The 19,007-nt window shown below is 36.6% G+C and overlaps 1 protein-coding gene across 2 annotated transcripts; it reads right to left on the bottom strand.

Moving 5' to 3' along the window:
* Nucleotides 1-11,463: 11,463 nt before the first annotated feature.
* Nucleotides 11,464-16,048, bottom strand: LOC123865012 (gloverin-like). Of its 2 annotated transcripts, XM_045905825.1 has the most exons (6): nt 15,931-16,048; nt 15,157-15,248; nt 14,461-14,584; nt 13,752-13,943; nt 11,758-11,935; nt 11,464-11,727 (listed from the first exon to the last, which is right to left on the bottom strand). In XM_045905825.1, the coding sequence occupies exons 2-5, from the start codon at nt 15,237-15,239 to the stop codon at nt 11,789-11,791; spliced, it is 546 nt and encodes a 181-aa protein (XP_045761781.1). In that variant the 5' UTR covers nt 15,240-15,248; nt 15,931-16,048; the 3' UTR covers nt 11,464-11,727; nt 11,758-11,788. The 2 variants fall into 2 exon arrangements, with proteins under 2 accessions (XP_045761781.1, XP_045761780.1); XM_045905824.1 differs by having other exon boundaries at nt 11,464-11,935.
* Between the last annotated feature and the right edge of the window lie 2,959 nt (nt 16,049-19,007).

Genomic DNA, 19,007 nt, shown 5'->3' on the forward strand with positions numbered 1-19,007 from the left:
CATAACAAATTTCCCTTTTAGGGCCCTAGAGCTGGTGAACACGTTCGAATATAAATTGACTTAAATTGAGTAGATTTATTAAATAACTAGGTGATACCCGCGACTTCGTTCGCGTGGATGTAGGTTTATTAAAATTGTCGTGGGAACTCTTTGATTTTCCGGGTTAAAAAGTAGCCTATGTGCTAATTCTGGGTATAATCTATCTCAATTCTAAATTTCAGCCCAATCCGTCCAGTAGTTTTTGCGTGAAAGAGTAACAAACTACTCTACTCTCTCACACACACACACACACACACACACACACACACACACACACACACACACACACACACACACACACACACACACACACACACACACACACACACACACACACACACACACACACACACACACACACACACACACACACACACACACACACACACACACACACACACACACACACACACAAACTTTCTCCTTTATAATATTAGTGTGATGTGATTTACGTCTTGCTCTACTATATTTATCTGATGAACAATGATAAAATTAATGCTGATCTCAATTCATCGTCGGCTTACTTCTAAACACGGGTCTCCTCTCAGAATGAGAATGCTTTAAGTCATAATCCACCTCAATGGGCAAGTGTGGATTCGCAAATACCTTTCTGCAGGTTCTGCAGGTTTCCTCAGGCAAGCTATAAAGGCACGTAACTTCGAAAAGTAAGAGTGCCCCGAATCGAACCCAGAATCCCACACATAAGGTAAGCTTAAAGGTCGTAGCTCATTTACACGACACCGTTCCATACAACACACGCACGGCTCCGCCTCAAATCGAAGTGACCGCTAGTTGTCCCAGCGGAGTGACAGCTAGCAGAAAGCTCACTGTCCACGCGATGACAGCTAGCAGGGCACTGTCTGCCTACTGCGCACGTTACATCGCGTGGCTAGATTGCGGCAAGCTCGCTTGCTGCGCGTTGTTTGAGATTGTATGTTGTCACTATAAAATGTATGTACACAGTACATATTTGAATGTTTATTCTTTTACCGTGCGGGAGCGGTGTCGTGTAAGTAAGCTACAACCTTAAGAATTATTTAGTACCTAATTCACAAATTCACGGGTTTCGGTTGTTCCCTTCACTTACTAATTATTGTGCTATAACACATTGCTACCTGCCAAAAATGATTCTCGGTCAACGGGAAATACCCACTAGGTTTTGTTTCGCAACGCGACTTGATAGACAGACAGACAGTCAGACAATGAAGTGATTAAGGGTTCTTTTTTTCTCTGAACATGCATAATTAAATTAATATCAAATTTTCATATCGATATCATCAGGCAAAACTAGGGTAGTTACCGGAAAATGTTAAAATATGGACTCCAAATTGGAAAGTTATAACTCCCATTGAATATGTGAATTGAATTTCGCCCAATATGCCCAAATTAATCAATGTTTGATCACGTAATGGATTGTTTGAGCCAATGCATTATTTATGCTAATGACGAATCGATTGTGTCCAAATGTTTTGACCAACTATTGTTGTAGTTTGTTAACGCTTATGATTAATTATTTCCATATAGCCAATAATTTCATTCATATAGCCAATGACTGTTCAGAAGCCTAACTTAAATGAAATCAAGCTGGCCGCTCAGCGCACAAATATTATTGGCAGTTGTCACTCGTCGGGTCCTCACGGGGATGACTGCTATGACACGGGGATGACTACTATGACACGGGGATGACTACTTTGACACGGGGATGACTACTATGACACGGGGATGACTACTATGACACGGCGATTATTACTATGACACGGGGATGACTACTATGATACGGGGAGAGTAATATTAATAGATAAGGCTACATAATACCGATCTAGTAAAAAAAATTTACTACCTACAAAATTTTCAGTGAAAACAAACTTTCAATAAAGGTTTAATATTATCATTCCATCACCTCACTACTGTTTACGGGTCTCCTCTCAGAATGAGAAGGGAGGCCATACTCCGCTACGTTGGCCAAATGCGAATTAGCAGATTTCTCACATCTTTGAGAAAATTATGGAGAATTCTCAGGTATGCGGGTTTACGCACGATATTTCCTTCACCGTTAAAAGATTAACTCCGAAATGTTAGAGGTGCGTGCCCGGGGTCGAACCTCTGACCTCCGGAATAAAAGGAGTCTTAACCTCGAGACTATCACTGCTTCCTTTAGGCAGATACATTTTCACATTTATAGTGTTAGTTTGGATCTGTCGAACTAAGCACACAATCCATATTTGCTTTGAAATACAAACACACGTCATGTGGGTAGCGCGGTGTCCTAGATACAACTAGGTTCATTCTATTTCGCGTGTTAGCATAGCATACCTACTGCGTGTAGGAAAGTATTTTTGATCCTGATGACCTACCTATATTAAATTACTACATATAATATGTAGATGGATTATCTTTACAGGACGTGGACTCTCGCCACGGCCTCGGGCGTACGTACAAACCAAGTCCAACCATCCCATTTATCCCAACGCCATCTTAAACTATGCCACTTGCCCCCGATTTCTCTAAATATTTCTTCGAGCTCTAGGGCTCACCCGTCACCGCCGACGAAGCTTCGCGCTCGTCCTCAAACCCTGTGACGCTGAAGCGGCCAGCAGGGCCTACGCAGCATATTCAATCTGAAAATAAAAACCGCGAATTCATCCACGTGTTTGGTTTTTTTGGATTCCGTACCTCAAACGAAAAAACGGAACCCTTATAGGATCACTTTGTTGTCTGTCTGTCTGTCAGTCTGTCCGTCGTGTCTATCAAGAAACCTGTAGGGTACTTCCCGTTGACCTAGAATCATGAAATTTGATAGGTAGGTAGATCTTATAGCACAAGTACAGGAATAAATCTGAAAACCGCGAATTTGTGGTTACATCAAAAAAAAAAAAAATTAAAACGTGTTTCAATTTTCAAAGTAAGATAACTATACCAAGTGGGGTATCATATGAAAGGGCTTTACCTGCACATTTTAAAACAGATTTTTATTTATTTTTATGTATAATAGTTTTTGATTTATCGTGCCATATGTTGGAAAAATACCTGAGTACGGAACTCTCAGTGCGCGAGTCTGATTCGCACTTAGCCGGTTTTTTAAAATGCCGTGGGATAAAAAGTAGCCTAGATAAAATATATCTGAGTCCGACATGTAAGCTATCTAACTGTCATGGAGATCGCAAAAATTAAAATTTATAATATTAGTATGGATTATCCAAAAATCACACTCTTTAACATACCTATTTCGTTTGTATTAGAAAAGCGTTTTATTTGGGATCATGACTCTGGAGTCTGGACATTATAAAAGCATATCTATAAAATACCTAACGTGCAGTATCTGGCAGTAAATTTGGGTACTCGCCAAATGTAGCACATACATTATGTTGACTCGGCAGTGCACGGGGAAATACCGTTTCCATTGACTCACGGCACGGTGTTTTGTTTTTGTAAAAAGATATACTTGATTAATTGATTTATCTACTACAGAAAGGTCATTTGTAATTTGTTGCATTCAGCCGTATATAATGAGAATAAATGTTTTGGCCTTAAAGATTATTCTTATTTTATCAGTATGACGCATTTTGCTGTACCCACACTATCGCGTCACACTAATATTATAAGTAAAGGGGAGGTTTGTAAGTATGTGTGTGTATGTGTGCGTGTGTGTGTGTGTTTGTTACTCTTTTACGCAAAAACTAGTGAACCGATTTGGCTGAAATTTGAAATGGATTTACATTCATACCTTGGATTATAGGTTGTTTTTATCCCGGAAAAATCCATGGTTTCCGCGGGACATCATCTATTTTTTTAAATTGGTAGAGTAGGATAGGATATATTATGTAAAAAGACTTTTGTAATATCTTGATTACTTACTAACTCTATTGTAAAATTGGTCGTGTAAATTCTCCCACGTCTTATGGTGCCGTCAGATGCTTGTGGTTTTTACGGAAATCTGATAAACCATAGACACAGCTGATGCTTGTTTCTGGAAGGTGTCCACAAAATTTCATCCAGGAAATCAGAACCAAACTGCCTTTGTATTGAAAACGCTGGGGAGCATGCTAAGGTGTTATCTTTAAAAGTGCTATTTAATAAATACAAGTAAGTATAAATTTTAAATTTATAACACCCCCGACAAGTGAAGCTTCCAGTAACTAGAAAAGAGCTGATAACTTTCAAACGGCTGAACCAATTTTCTTGGATTATAGCTAAGAACACCCTCGATCAAGCCACCTTTCAAACAAAAAAACTAAATTAAAATCTGTTCATTAGTTTAGGAGCTACGATGCCACAGACAGATACACAAGTCAAACTTATAACACCTCTCTTTTTGGGTCAGGGGTTAAAAATAAGTAAACAGCTGATTTTAAGCTGTAAGTTAAAGCTATATAACAATGGAACCTGTCGGTCTACATACATAGTAAATACAGTTCTCCGGAGTGTAGTCTGTGATTGAAGCATGTTACATGTCCGGTGCGGGGCCATTTCCCCAAAATGCATGGATTTAGGTTACGTGTTGCCCGCTGCAGCTCTTTGTGCGTTGCGTCACAGGGTAGCCAACATCCGGTTAGGTAACATAGCCTTGAGCGAGCTATTTTCTACCAGCTAGGTACCTACCTATCTAGGTGTAGGCGTGGCTTGATTGAGCGTGTGTGTTTCGACCCTTTTGTAGACACCCGATGTCTCCGAGTTCCGACCTTACTTAACTTAATTAGGTAATTCCTATTGTCACCGTTGTTTTTAACCCCCGACCCAAAAAGAGGGGTGTTATAAGTTTGACGAGTGTATCTGTGTATCTGTGTGTCTGTGTATCTGTGTGTCTGTGTATCTGTGTATCTGTGTATCTGTGTATCTGTGTATCTGTGTATCTGTGTATCTGTGTATCTGTGTATCTGTGTATCTGTCTGTGGCATCCTAGCGCTTAAACGAATGAACCGATTTTAATTTAGTTTTTTTTTGTTTGAAAGGTGGCTTGATCGAGAGTGTTCTTAGCTATAATCTAAAAAAAATGGTTCAGCCGTTTAAGAGTTATCAGCTCTTTTCTAGTTTTCTTGTAGAAAAGAAGGTTAGATAACCGTTAGGTCCATAATATTATGTCAATTGAAAAATGTCAAGCTGTCAAGATGGACTTTGCCTAAATACATAATTATTTATTTGAAAATGATGTTTTGGAAAACTCAAATACTTTGGATCGTCGGGGGTGTTATAAATTTTCAATTTACACTTGTGTTAGTGACGTCTCATTCTTATAGGATTTAACTGATATTATTATTATGTACTTAACTGCCTGTTATTTTTAGGGTTCCGTACCTCAAAAGGAATAACTCAAAATTTAAAAATCCCCGACACAAAAACCTCTATAAGTAAACTAGAAAAGAGCTGATAACTTTCAAACGCCTGAACCGATTTTAATTTAGTTTTTTTTTTGTTTGAAAGATGGCTTGATCGAGAGTGTTCTTAGCTATAATCTAAAAAAATTGGTTCAGCCGTTTAAGAGTTATCAGCTCTTTTCTAGTTTTCTTGTAGAAAAGAAGGTTAGATAACCGTTAGGTCCATAATATTATGTCAATTGAAAAATGTCAAGCTGTCAAGATGGACTTTGCCTAAATACATAATTATTTATTTGAAAATGATGTTTTGGAAAACTCAAATACTTTGGATCGTCGGGGGTGTTATAAATTTTTAATTTACACTTGTGTTAGTGACGTCTCATTCTTATAGGATTTAACTGATATTATTATTATGTACTTAACTGCCTGTTATTTTTAGGGTTCCGTACCTCAAAAGGAATAACTCAAAATTTAAAAACCCCCGACACAAAAACCTCTATAAGTAAACTAGAAAAGAGCTGATAACTTTCAAACGCCTGAACCGATTTTCTTCGGTTATAACTAAGAACACTCTCGATCAAGCCACCTTTCAAACAAAAAACTAAATTAAAATCTTTTCATTCGTTTAGGAGCTACGATACCACAGACAGATACACAGATACACACGTCAAACTTATAACACCCCTCCTTTTAGTTCGGGGGTTAAAAACGGAACCCTTATAGGATCACTTTGTTGTCTGTCTGTCTGTCATAATAGTTTTTGATTAATCGTGCAAAATTTCGGAAAAATACACGAGTAAGGAACCCTTGATGCGCGAATATGACTTGCACTTGGCCGGTTTTTTTATTCCGTTACAAGTTCGCTTTTAACTGCGATCTTAGCTGGTGGTAAGTGACGATGCAGTCTAAGATGGAAGCGGGTTAACTTGAAAAGTGTATAGCAGTTTTTATTATACCCATATCGAACGCTAAATCGTTTGGCAGCAAAACTTTCCTGGTAGGTGGTTATATGCCACGGTTACATACTTTGAATATTTAAATTAATTTTCTCTCCATTTTCCAAACATTTCCTGAGTCTATTTCATTTTACTGGATCGCAGTCCAAACAAGCAGATATCGAAATTGGGTCGAAAATTCCCAAGTGGTATGTATTTGTGTTTTAAAGTAAATAGCTCTGGTATTGCTGGTATTGATAACTGTGGTCTCGCGGGAGATGTGTTTGCAAGGTTCATAACAGGACTCTCTCCGTCACTTACTCCATACAATCGTAGTTCCCATTTCATTTGAATATTAAGCAACCAAAGTCCATGAAATTTTGCAGACATAGTCTAGAAACTAATATCTGTGTCTGTGGTGTTTTAGATTTTTCTAATAATATGTAGTTTTAAAATTACAGGGGCTCAAAGATTTGTATTTTTCTTTAAAAAAAGGCCCAACTTTGTGCTCGTTTTTCTAGACAATGGAGCAATTTAATGAAATTTGGAAAAACCACAGACCTAGAAAATTTAATGAATATTATGTAGTAAAAAAATTATCGTTATATATTTTATATTGTTATAATTGTGTGGGAACTACGAAAACCAGAAATTACACCCAGAAATCTTGAAAATTTCGTGCTGTCTCGATTTGTGCAAGCGGGGTGGTGAAGTGCGGGGGACGACACGTGAAACTGACAGAAACTGACAGTCTAAACACACGGGCCACATTTAGACTGCACCCAACTCCAAACTTGTCGATAGGTCTAACTAAATACACTGGTACATTTCAACTTGCGTTAGACGTATGCGTTACCTACTCAGACGTTGCCTGTAGATAAAAATATGTCTCATGTTTGCTGGCAATAGCGCATGCATCAAACCCTGCAAGTTGCAACTCTCTTGCAACCTATTCCTCACGCAATACGCACAGCTTTAATATTATAATTTTTGACAATGTATACTATATGTAATGCCATATCACAGGTCACTCTCTGATTTATTGCTAACAATTTACTTCCAAATGCAAAGAAATCTAAGTGTGTTGAATTCACACTGCCCAATACCAGGACCTTAAATGACATAAGTTCATTGATAAATAATCATATGTTGAAAATAAAGGAGAACCCCGTGTTTCTCGGTATAATGTTAGATGCAAAGCTTCTATGGAACACCCACATATCAACACTTGATGGTAAACTCAGCTCTGCTGCTTACACTGTTAGAAAAATTCGACAGGTACTGACGTGGAAACTGCAAAAATTGTATATTTTGCCTATTTTCACTGTATTATGTCTTACGGACTCTTGCTATGAGATAAAGCGGTAGATATTGAAAAAAAAATGTATTACAGAAAAGGACAGGACGTGCAATTTATAATTTAAAACCGCGCGCTGCCATACAATAAAAATATAAGGAAATAAGTACCTTATCTATTATCTTATAGTAGCTTTTAAATATATTTACAACTAGCTAATGCCCACAGCTTCGCTCGCGTGGATTTAGGTTTTTAAAAATCCCGATCCTTTCATTTCCCAGAACAAAAGTTGCCTCTCCGTAATAGCCCGTCCCCGGGATGCAACTTGTTTCTGTATCACGTAAGAATATTTAAACGGATGATCCTTTTCAAATCCCGAGGGATCACCAGGATTTAGGAATGCAATTTCTTACAGCATCCTATACCTTCAATATCAATTAATAATCGACACTTTTTAAATCCCATTAGCTTTAGTAGTCAGGTCCCCTGCAACATCAGGATTGAGGAGTTGGAATCCAAATTTTTTATTGAACAATGTCGCAAACTTTCTTTATCGATTAAAAAAACTACCCAAAATTACGCAGTTAGGTTACCTGCCAAATTTCATGGTTTTGAGTCAACGGGTACCCTAGAGGTTTTCTTGACACACACGACAGACAGACAGATAGACAACAAAGTGATCCTATAAGAGTTCCGTTTTTCATTTTGAGGTACGAAACCCTAGAAAACGTAGGAACGGCATTCCGAACCAGTGGTAAATTTGTCTGACCATCCAAAAACACTTTGAAGTTTACCTAAAAGTTTACAGGAATAAAAATTTATCATTGTATTCCATTCCATTTCATTCTATTCCATTCTGTTCAAAGATAAATAGATAATAAAAATATTTGTCACCGAAACAATAATTTACGATACATCAACCAATATCAATTTTACTGATGACAATCTGACTATTACCAAAGTGAACGACTACTATAATATCTATTATATACGACTAACATAATATGTATTATAAATTGTGTGCCGTTTGCATTCTCACTAGGTTCTCATTAAGTTTGTTTTATTTGGTTAAACTTTCTGGCATTTATATTGTTATGACGTTTAATTGGCAAACAGTCTGTTTATTGGCTCAAACTCAAAAATTCAGCCAATCACAACAAAGAAAATATTGTAATAATGATTGATGCAGCTTTCTGTAATTGAAAACAAAATATTTGACATTAACTTGAATGTGACAGTGTTTTCCGAATAGGGTTGCCAGAGGCCCCGTATTTTACTGGTTACCCCGTATTTCGGGATACAGAAACCTGGCTGGCGAAATCAAACACTGAGGTTATGTCCAGTAGAAAGAATATTTTCCTTTTGCGGCAATGCGTAGCCGAAACCCACTCGATATTGATCATGGTCGTAGCCAAGGCAGCGGGGCTTGGTTTGAGGATGTAAGCCTTTTTTTATACAAGTTAGCCCGTGACTTTAATCTTTTCTAGTGGTAAGTGATGATGCAGTCTAATTTCTTGGCCGTTAGGGCCATAGTAACCATATAACTAGCCATGACCGAAGCCTCCCATCAGACCAGAAATTTAGAAATGGCGACTGCGCCTGGGAATCCGTCAAAAACCTAAGCCTAAAATAATACTTACACTATTTCTTGCATTTGCTTACCAATTTTTTTTGGAAATATATCAAACATTTCGCGCTCACTTCACTCGCGCTTTGAATTTGTATTACTTGGTGTAAACTCCGCAATTTCGTTTGCATGAATTTAGATTTTAAAAAATTCCGTGGGGGATTTTCCGGGCTAAAAAGCCGCCTAAAAAAAAATGTCTGGGATGCAAGTTACCTCTGAATAGTAAGTACCAAAATTTTGGTAAAGAAGATGGGCCGTGAAAGGGTAGATAGGCAAATAGATATACTGTCGTATTCGTAATATTAGTATGGATAGGAAGCTTTAAAAATATAATCTTGCTATGGCTAAACTCGTTTCCCTTTCACTTTAATTTTTTCTGTATTGAACCAAAAACACTTACGCTCACTGCGCTCGCGCTTTTTTATTGTTGTATTTTATCTCACTGACAAATTGAAAGGCGAAATTCCACTAACCAGGTAATTAGCCCATAAAGTTGAGCGAATGTTTTTTTCCTCATGACAGGATTCAGTTCCGGCCCTGATAAAACCTCTCCCGCAATCGATTCCTGGCTACGGCCATAGTATTGATACTGTGAAGGTGGAATTACAAATTAAATGTAATTTTAAGTTAAAATGAAAACATTGTATGCATGAAATGTATAACATTTTGCTTTACAAAACTTAAGAGTTTTTAAAAGCTATTTAAATAAATAAATCTTTTATTTAAAACCACATTGCAAACACAGTTTACCAATCAAGACACGGCAACATACGGAGAAAAAATACAAAACTTACAAATAAACTAAAATATCTAAATAGGCTTTCCATGCATTTCAGAGAGAACCACCGCCTATTTCTTTAAATACTTCAAATTTTCAAATTTCTTCAAATCTAAACCCCGTATTTTTGATGGTGGTAGCCTGTAAATCAAAAAGAGGCAGGTGGCAACCCTACTACTTCCTAGACAGAATTTAAAAATTGTTTTCATTACTCGGTATGCCTACTGCCATAGTGTGACAGAAAGTGTGACGGTAGTTGTGACCTCTGATTGGCCGACTCTCTTTCACTATTTGCTAAAATTGATGATTGCAACAACAATTTTTTCTTTTTTGTAATCGAAAACAGAACACGGACGTCAAACAGGTTGACTAATTGCAATCATTTCTGACCGGCTAACATTGTTCCGCTAGTGGCTCAAACTCACTGTCGCAGCAAGAACATGGTAAATTCAGCCAATCACAGCAATTTCAATTGGTTATCACAAATGTACCGATCTAGGAACCGAGAATGCACGAACCAGGGCAGATAGAGATAAGAACAATAATATTATACGTAGGAAATCGACGGGGGATCGTTGACAACGATAGCCATAATTTGAGCTCATTCCAGTGAGCATACTTAATTTCTCTGGGCTGGTGTTGTTTAATTGGGGCAGCTTAATCATTATGATTTTGAAACTATTATGGTAGGTACCTACTTAACAGCTAACAGAACTTTGGCAATAAGTAAGTGAGGGGAGGCAACAGGCGCAAAAACTTATAATCAAGTGAAGCATAAAACCAAGCACCATAAAACCATAAAATGCATAGCAAATAGCATGGCATAGCAAGTAACCATAAAAAAAGCGCAAGTGAAGCGAGGTCGAATATTTTTTTGTCAATTTTCTTTGACTGAACTTCCAAAACTAAACATAATGATGTTAGTTTGGCCTGATTTGAGATTTTACGAAAGAGGACTTATCAATTTTTGGACTGCATACATAGATATATTTACATATAATATTGAAAAAAAAGAATTTAAAAGCTTTTCTTTTTTGGAAGTTGGGTAAAAAGATGCTTCGCCTCGGCTCTATTCCACTCCTTAGGTATGCTTCGGGCTTTAGACAAAGCTGGGCTTAAATTTTCTTCTTTGTTTGATAATATTCTGCAGTCCGTACATGCAAATTGTGGAATCTGGGACACTGCGCTTAGCACATGGTGTCTGTTTGTTTTACAGAACAAATAGCGATTGGCGCAGTATGTACCTACCTACCTACTTCCATACCTATTGTGTGCTTTTAATTTATTATTTGTTCGGGGTTCAATAGCAGATAGCAGTAAGCAATTTTTGGCAACCTTTCATAATTATTTCAGTATAACTAACTCAGATATTGATTTCGATCAATATCTAAGTATAAAACGATATTAGGTAGATTTAGGAGTACAGCTTTAGCTTTAAGTCGTCTAAAAATTTTAAAAAGAAGAGAAACATGGTATAATATCATCAAAAATTATCTTTATTAACCAATAATGACTAGGCTAATCACAAAATTAAATCAACACACTTTAGGTAACACAGTATACTATTACAAGTTTCTATCTAAATTAGGTAGTAAGTATAGCATTTATAAACAACAAGTGAACTTATATTATTGTTTGCACAGGTGGATCCTGTCACAAGTTATTTTGTATTTACTAAATTAAAATATATTCCTGGTGAAATGTCTCATTAAGATGTTTAGAACTAATAAGCAAATACAGGCTAACTCGGCTTGGGATTTTATAAATGCTATTTAGTGAAGATATACTGCAGAAAAGAGATTAATGACCGCCAAAGAAGTGTTCGAATTTTGCGCCGATGCCGTAGTCAGGTCTTCCACGTCCAAGATCAGCCTGCGAAACGGTGCCACCCGCTGAGATGCGTGTGTTCTTATCCAGATTCCAGACTTTGGAAAAGTCGGCCTGTGCCTAGAAGTAAAGAAGAAAATTAAAAAATCCGAAATCTTACGTTTGTAGCTAGACATGCTATAATAATATGACAGGGATCGCAATTTATTCGTTAGATATTATGAAGTTGTATAACAGATCCTGAGCTTGAAATTTATAGACCACACTTTGTCTTTGCTTAGCCTTAAGTTTCAGTTAAAACGAGACAGATTTATGCCAGCGGTATAGCGCTGTCTCGTTTTAACAGTGTCTTAAGTCTAAGCAAAGTCAAAGTCAAAGTCAAAAAATCTTGTAAGTAAGATTTTTATTGTTTCTGATAAGCATCTACTCCTATCTGCATCTCGTAACAGTAATTGTGAGACTATATTTTCGTTTTGCCTGTCTGCATTCTTTGCAGGATCTCCTTTTTCAAAAGAACGCCTCCATACCTAATCCAGAGCCTTTCACATTCAGCGAATTCTTCAATTCAACTAACTGACTATCAAGTAGCACGGCAGTGTATTGTAAGGTTATTTTTAAAAAGTTGATTTGAGTTGTCAAAAATAATATAAAATTATTAATTTAGCTGATGAAGGTAGTTTGGTAAAATCGATATTTGGCTCATTCGATGTCATACAATCTGTTACTAGGAGGCCAACAAGATTGAACTTGCATAAATACGGGTGTTTTGAAGGTTTGAGTTCAGTCTCCTCCTGAGATTCGGAGCGATATCGCATATTTTCGGTATTTGGATTGTGAACTGAATAATTAGATGTTGTGATAGCAATCACGCTCTAATTAAATTATTTATTTTGGCATTAGTTTGTTTAGATTAAAACTCTCGGATAACCTTACACATTAAACTTGTGTTTTTTTGTGTTGGTTTTGGAGAGGACATTCCAATAATTCGATAAAAATATTTAAATAATACCTGCTTTTCTGAGTGACGCCAATAATTCAGAAGCGGGATGTGTCTCACGTTGTCTTAATTTCGCTTTGGTATCTTTTTGTAAACAACCCACATTTGATTAAAATTTTTATTGAGTTTGATTTGGTGATTAAAATTTTTAGTTTTTTTTTTTAAATAATTTAGTCTTTTGTGAATTGGAAAGTAATTTGCAATGAGTGGTTCAGATTTTGTATACATCAAATGAGAAGTTAGTCGTTTGGATTTATTGTTGACTTGATATTAAAACTGAGAGTTCGGCAGTTCAGGGGTAGGTTTTAATGATTTGACGGAGGGCAGGATAGCCCATGATTTGGATTTGACTTAGGGCAAGGAAGCCCGCGACTGACATGACAAGATTATTTAGAAACACGAGGGCGTGTTAAATTCAGGACGGCCGAACTGTAAGGTTATTTTTAAAAAGTTGATTTGAGTTGTCAAAAATAATATAAAATTATTAATTTAGCTGATGAAGGTAGTTTGGTAAAATCGATATTTGGCTCATTCGATGTCATACAATCTGTTACTAGGAGGCCAACAAGATTGAACTTGCATAAATACGGGTGTTTTGAAGGTTTGAGTTCAGTCTCCTCCTGAGATTCGGAGCGATATCGCATATTTTCGGTATTTGGATTGTGAACTGAATAATTAGATGTTGTGATAGCAATCACGCTCTAATTAAATTATTTATTTTGGCATTAGTTTGTTTAGATTAAAACTCTCGGATAACCTTACACATTAAACTTGTGTTTTTTTGTGTTGGTTTTGGAGAGGACATTCCAATAATTCGATAAAAATATTTAAATAATACCTGCTTTTCTGAGTGACGCCAATAATATGCTTTGATAATTTGATAAGTCTTTCTACTAAATACTAATCTCTAAAACTTTTCAAAGAATTCAACAAACTTACGCCAGTCCTTCCATGGATCTGCCTAGTCAGTTCCAAGTTAGCTTCAGCGTCTTTGGCAGCGTTGTTCCAGTTGACTTTGCCTCCTAAAAAGCTGCTGTCTCCATTCGGACCCAGCACTCGGGCACCGTACGCCTCACCAGTAAGTTTCCCCCTTTCGTCGTTGAAGAAGTCTTGCTTATACCCAGCTTTACCCTGAAGGACACGAAAATATGTAAATAGACCCTAGGTAATTTCTTTTCCTTCAATTTATTAGTACTTGGGTTAAGGGGGATTTATAATGGATAAGATAATAAGATAATAAGATTCATTATTTATCTAGAGAATATGCCCAAAAATATGCGATACGAAGACTCGGATTTACCCTGTAGGATACAATTTACAAATGCCAGTTATTAAAAACTCTGTATAACAGTTATTTTTTAACCCCCGACCCAAAAAGAGGGGCGTTTTAAGTTTGACGTGTGTATCTGTGTGTTTGTGTATCTGTGAATGAACCGATTTTGATTTAGTTTTTCAAATAATTTGGCTAAAGGGCATTAGTGGGTAATATTCTTTACACATCAAGAGCAGGGGACGAAAACTTTGACACCTTGTCATATTCCTTGTCCATATTCAAACAAATAAACTACAACATTTCATTTCATTTCAAAAAGTATTGCGTTGCTCGAATATGATTACTTTTGGATAAATAACCCTGAATTTTACTTACATAGACACTACCGTCCTGCTTGTCGCCAAGAGTGCCAAAAACTTTTCCGTCTCCAACTTGTTTGTCCCATGTGACGTCACGGGGATGACGGGCTTGCTTGACGAACTGGTACTGATTTGGATACCTGGAAGTATGAATAAAAAATCTAGACTTTACTATATTCATAATAATATTACCTGAGTTGTTTTAAAATATTTTTTAGAATACAATGCGATTACATCTAAACAGGTCCTGCTCTTTTTAAATAGCTTTTCAGTCACAAAACTACCGTGGCCAGGTCACTTTTGCTAAATCAACTTCATTTATACCTACTACTTAAATGGACTTAGAGTTATATCTCAAAGGAAAACTTGACGCAGTAGCACGCTGCAAGTTTTCCTTTGCAGCAGCCGATAAGACATAAAAGGATGCTAAGAACCAATACAAATGAAAAATTCCTTATTTTAATAACAACACAATTCAATTTTTAATTGCATTATTCTAATACCACGTCCATTATCTTATTGACTGCATATGTACACACTTTTTTTTGGAGAGTGGCTAGTTTTTTTTTGTTCATGGCTTTATTGTAATATTGTATTATTATTGTCATTATCTGTATTGTGTGCTTAATAAACAAAAAAACAAAAAAAAAAACCAAAATATCATATGTATACTTAGTCAAGGTAAGAATTTTATACCAAAACCATTTCTTACATCTCTTTGTAGTGGGGAGGCTGTGACACCTGCGCGTACACACACGCCAATAACGCAAATCCGATGATGATAGTTGACTGCATGTTGATGATCTGAAAAATACGTTCCTTTATTTTATTTTATAAAAAATAGTTAATCTTGCACCAAAGGTTGCTTGTAAGAGATTGCTTTAGCAATAATAATAATACCTAATAGCCTTTGCACCCTCATGTATAGTTTCTTCTGTGTTCTGAATATGTTAACTTTGTGTGTGCACTGTGCAATAAATAATTCTAAAGAAAACTAGATTTTTTTACAAAAAAATATTTAATTTTAAGGAGTTTTTTCCATTCGGAACACGTCACTTCGTAAGATATCTACAATAACTGGATTGTCGCTTACAATTTATGACTAGTGCTCCACCTGTGTTTACGTCTACGTTAATTATTACGATGGTACTATGTCAGAAACCTTTGTGAAGTCTGACAATTCGCACTTTGCCAGTGTGGTTGACTATGGCTTAAGCCTTACTTATTGTCAGAGGAGGTCGTGTTACGATGAAAACGAAAGTAGGTACAAAGTGCACAAAGCTGACTAAGTAGGTACTGCAAGAAATTGCAGAAGTTATCTTAGTTATACACCTTAGTAAACAAAACTTGCAGAAGTTGACTTGCTGCAAGAGTCTACACAACGCAGTAACTTGCTAGTACTAACTTCTTCAAGTTTATTGCTAGTGAACACTTAACATGGATACTTATATACATATTATCAAAAGTAAAAATGCATTGAACTCACCAGATTATTCACAAAGCTTATCACAACTGAACTGTTGACTCCACAACGCTAACTCAGGATTTGTTGTTCTGTTAATTAATCTCGAAGTATTTATATGAAAAATCCTCAGAGGGTTAAGTCCCTGGCTGGTCTTAAAAGGGGAATAAAGACCTAATTTCTCTGTAAGTCATAACAACTCATAACAAAATAGTTTTCCTCATTAATGTTTTTCAATAAGTCAATAAAAACCGGGCATTTCCTTAACAGTCCGTGCTAATCTTTATCCATACTAATAGGCAATATCCATACTATCCATAGGTTAGATAGGTAGGCACTAATATTAGGTAGGTATAAATGCGAAAGTGTATCTGTCTGTCTGTTACCTTTTCACGGCCTATCCATTAAAACGTTTTTGACAAAATCTTTCATTACGAAAGCAGACTTTTAGTCAGCAAAGTCACAATTCCCACGGGATTTTTAATAAACCTAAATCCACGCGGATGAAGTTGCGGGAAAAAGTGTGTCTGTTTTTCTGTTAGCTCAGAGTCACTCATTCATGGCAATGGAAAAGGCTATACTTCGAGTTAACCCGAACGAAATCAGGAGGTCTGGTAAATGAACCAGAGTAACCGACATGGCTCAACCGACAGACGTTGGAGTACCAAGGTGTTAGAATGGTGACCTTGCACCGAAAGCATTGGAAGACCCCCCACTTGGAAGTTCCCCCACTACATGGCCAGACGACATCGAAACGAGTAGAATAGAATAGAATAGATTTTTATTCAAATAAACGTTTACAAGTGCTTTTGAGTCGTCAAAATAATCTACCGGACAGTTCCAGGGGGCCGCTGGATTCAGGCGGCACAAGACCTTGGCGTGTGGGAATCCCTGCAAGAGACCTAAGCTGAGATCTATATAAGCTCTGTTTAACTTTGCCAGCGATGTAACGCTGTCTCCTTGTAACAGTATTCTCAGTCAGACCAAAGTTAAAGTGCATTCTATAGATTTCAGCCCTAGTATCCCTAGCTGTGGACCTCCGCGTCGGTCGGTTGACGATGATGATGACGATGGTGGTGATGAAAAAACCAATTAGATAATCTATTGTATTGAAATAAACTACTGTAATGTTACTGTTTTTTAATTCATTGAAAAATATTTTAAAACAGAGTGTCGAATTATAGTAATCTTTTTATTCGATTATTTTAATTTGATGTTTTTTTTTTATGGCGCGCCATCTAGTTTAAATACTATAAACTACGCTGCTGGTAGACCTTACTATTTGACGAATGACATTTCAGACGTGAACCAACCAACCATATTGCTTGGTTCACTTCTGAGATGTCTTAGTTCACTTGTAATATACTAGATGGCGCTAATATTATTTTTAAGCATATAATTATATAGATGGACTAATTAAAAAGTATCTTTTGTTCTATTCTTTCATATAATATGTACTACCTACCTACATAAACATAATGTATATATATATTATATATTTTTTTAAATGAAATAGCGAGCAAAGGAGCAGGCGGTTCACCTGATGTTAAGTGATTATCGCCGCTAATGCGTTGCCGGCCTTTCAGGAATTTGTTGATCCGCCCCTTGAATAAGCTCATTTAAATATTATTCTATTCAAACAAAGCTTCAAGCTTTTGATATTTATTATTCAGGTAGTATCAAAATCTAAGTACTTATCCATTCCTTTTTAGTAGGTAGCACTTACCTAGATATTTTAATAAAAGCTTTCATTTTATAAAAAGTTTACGCTGGTTTTTACGTTTCATTTTTACTTAACTCGTTTGAATTACTTAAGTAAAATTCATTAATGTCCCAGAGCTTCCTACAAAAGCAAATAAACTTAGTCAGAATTTTAGGAAAACCTTTAAGTTTGTTCCAATTTCCAAAGTAATTAAGATCTGGGCTATCTATTTGCTCTAATTTAGCCAAGTTTTTCCATTTGAAAGTCATTAGATAAATCTGTAGGTAGGTACTTGATACTTATTATCCCGTATTATGTCCCCTATTATATCCTTTGATATTTTATGATCCCATGGAGCCACTCAAGTAAAGAGCAATGGAGCTATGAATCAGTCCTATTCACCATACTTCCATTATAATATTTATACTTCCATTATTATTATAAGGTAAAGTTTGTAAGTTTGTTTGTAGGAAGTAATCTCTGGAAACACTGAATCGATTTTGAAACTTCTTTCACCAGAAGAAAGCTACATTATTCCTGAGTGACATAGGCTAAATTATATTTTCTGAAAATCGTAATAAGCTAGTACCCGTGAGAAGTGGGGACGGGTCGCTCGTTAGATATACCTAAAAAAAATGCGAAAGTGCAGCTGTTTATCTGCTAGCTTTTCACGGCCTATCTGGTTTACCAATTTTGATGAAATTTACTACGTACAGCGCATAATATAACTTGCATAGGTATTGTAAACCAGGATCTTGACCAGGACATAATATTTTCATCCCGAGAAAACAGAGACTTCTCACGGGACTTTTAAAAACCTTACTCCACCCTGACACTCGCGGACGTCAGTAGAATAATAATTTTGCTTGTGTTTAAAATGCTTTTTGGGGTGGAGAATGGAGATCATGGCATGGGTTCATGGGGCGAAGATGCTATTCTTTTTAAGGCCCTGTCATCCCGTCTCGTGGATTCCACGGGTCACCGGAGGTCTGGCGGTTACCTCGGTCAGCGTTCAACGAGGTAATGCAGCCAGCGTTCTGGGCACCCTACCTCGTTACAGTGGTTTGGATGACATTTTTGTTTAGTAATTTTGATATTTTAGGATTTATAGTATTAAATAGAATCTAATTTTAAATAAGTATAATAAATGCATTAAGTAATCAAACTATCTCTGGTGTCTGGGTAGATAGGTAAGTACATTATTACGCACGAGCGGGGGTAAATTCCACCAAATTATCGCTAATGTAGTCATAACAGTTACGGCCGTGCACATAGCAATTTGCATTTGTGAATGTACACCATTCAAGTTAATACGTTTGATGGCTCTCTTAGTATTGTGCTACTGGCTACTGGCTAGCCTATATCTATAGTACGCGACAGGTTGAGATGGCGATCGGGG

This window comes from Maniola jurtina, chromosome 5, assembly GCF_905333055.1.
Source record: "Maniola jurtina chromosome 5, ilManJurt1.1, whole genome shotgun sequence".
NCBI lineage: Eukaryota > Metazoa > Arthropoda > Insecta > Lepidoptera > Nymphalidae > Maniola > Maniola jurtina.

Excerpts from the sequence above, each read along its gene's own strand:
- LOC123865012 (XM_045905825.1), bottom strand. The coding sequence starts at position 15,239 with ATGCAGTCAACTATCATCATCGGATTTGCGTTATTGGCGTGTGTGTAC. Across the intron at positions 14,585-15,156 it reads CCTCCCCACTACAAAGAGAT|GTATCCAAATCAGTACCAGT; the intron begins GTAAGAAATGGT and ends TCATACTTCCAG. Across the intron at positions 13,944-14,460 it reads AGCAGGACGGTAGTGTCTAT|GGTAAAGCTGGGTATAAGCA; the intron begins GTAAGTAAAATT and ends CGTGTCCTTCAG.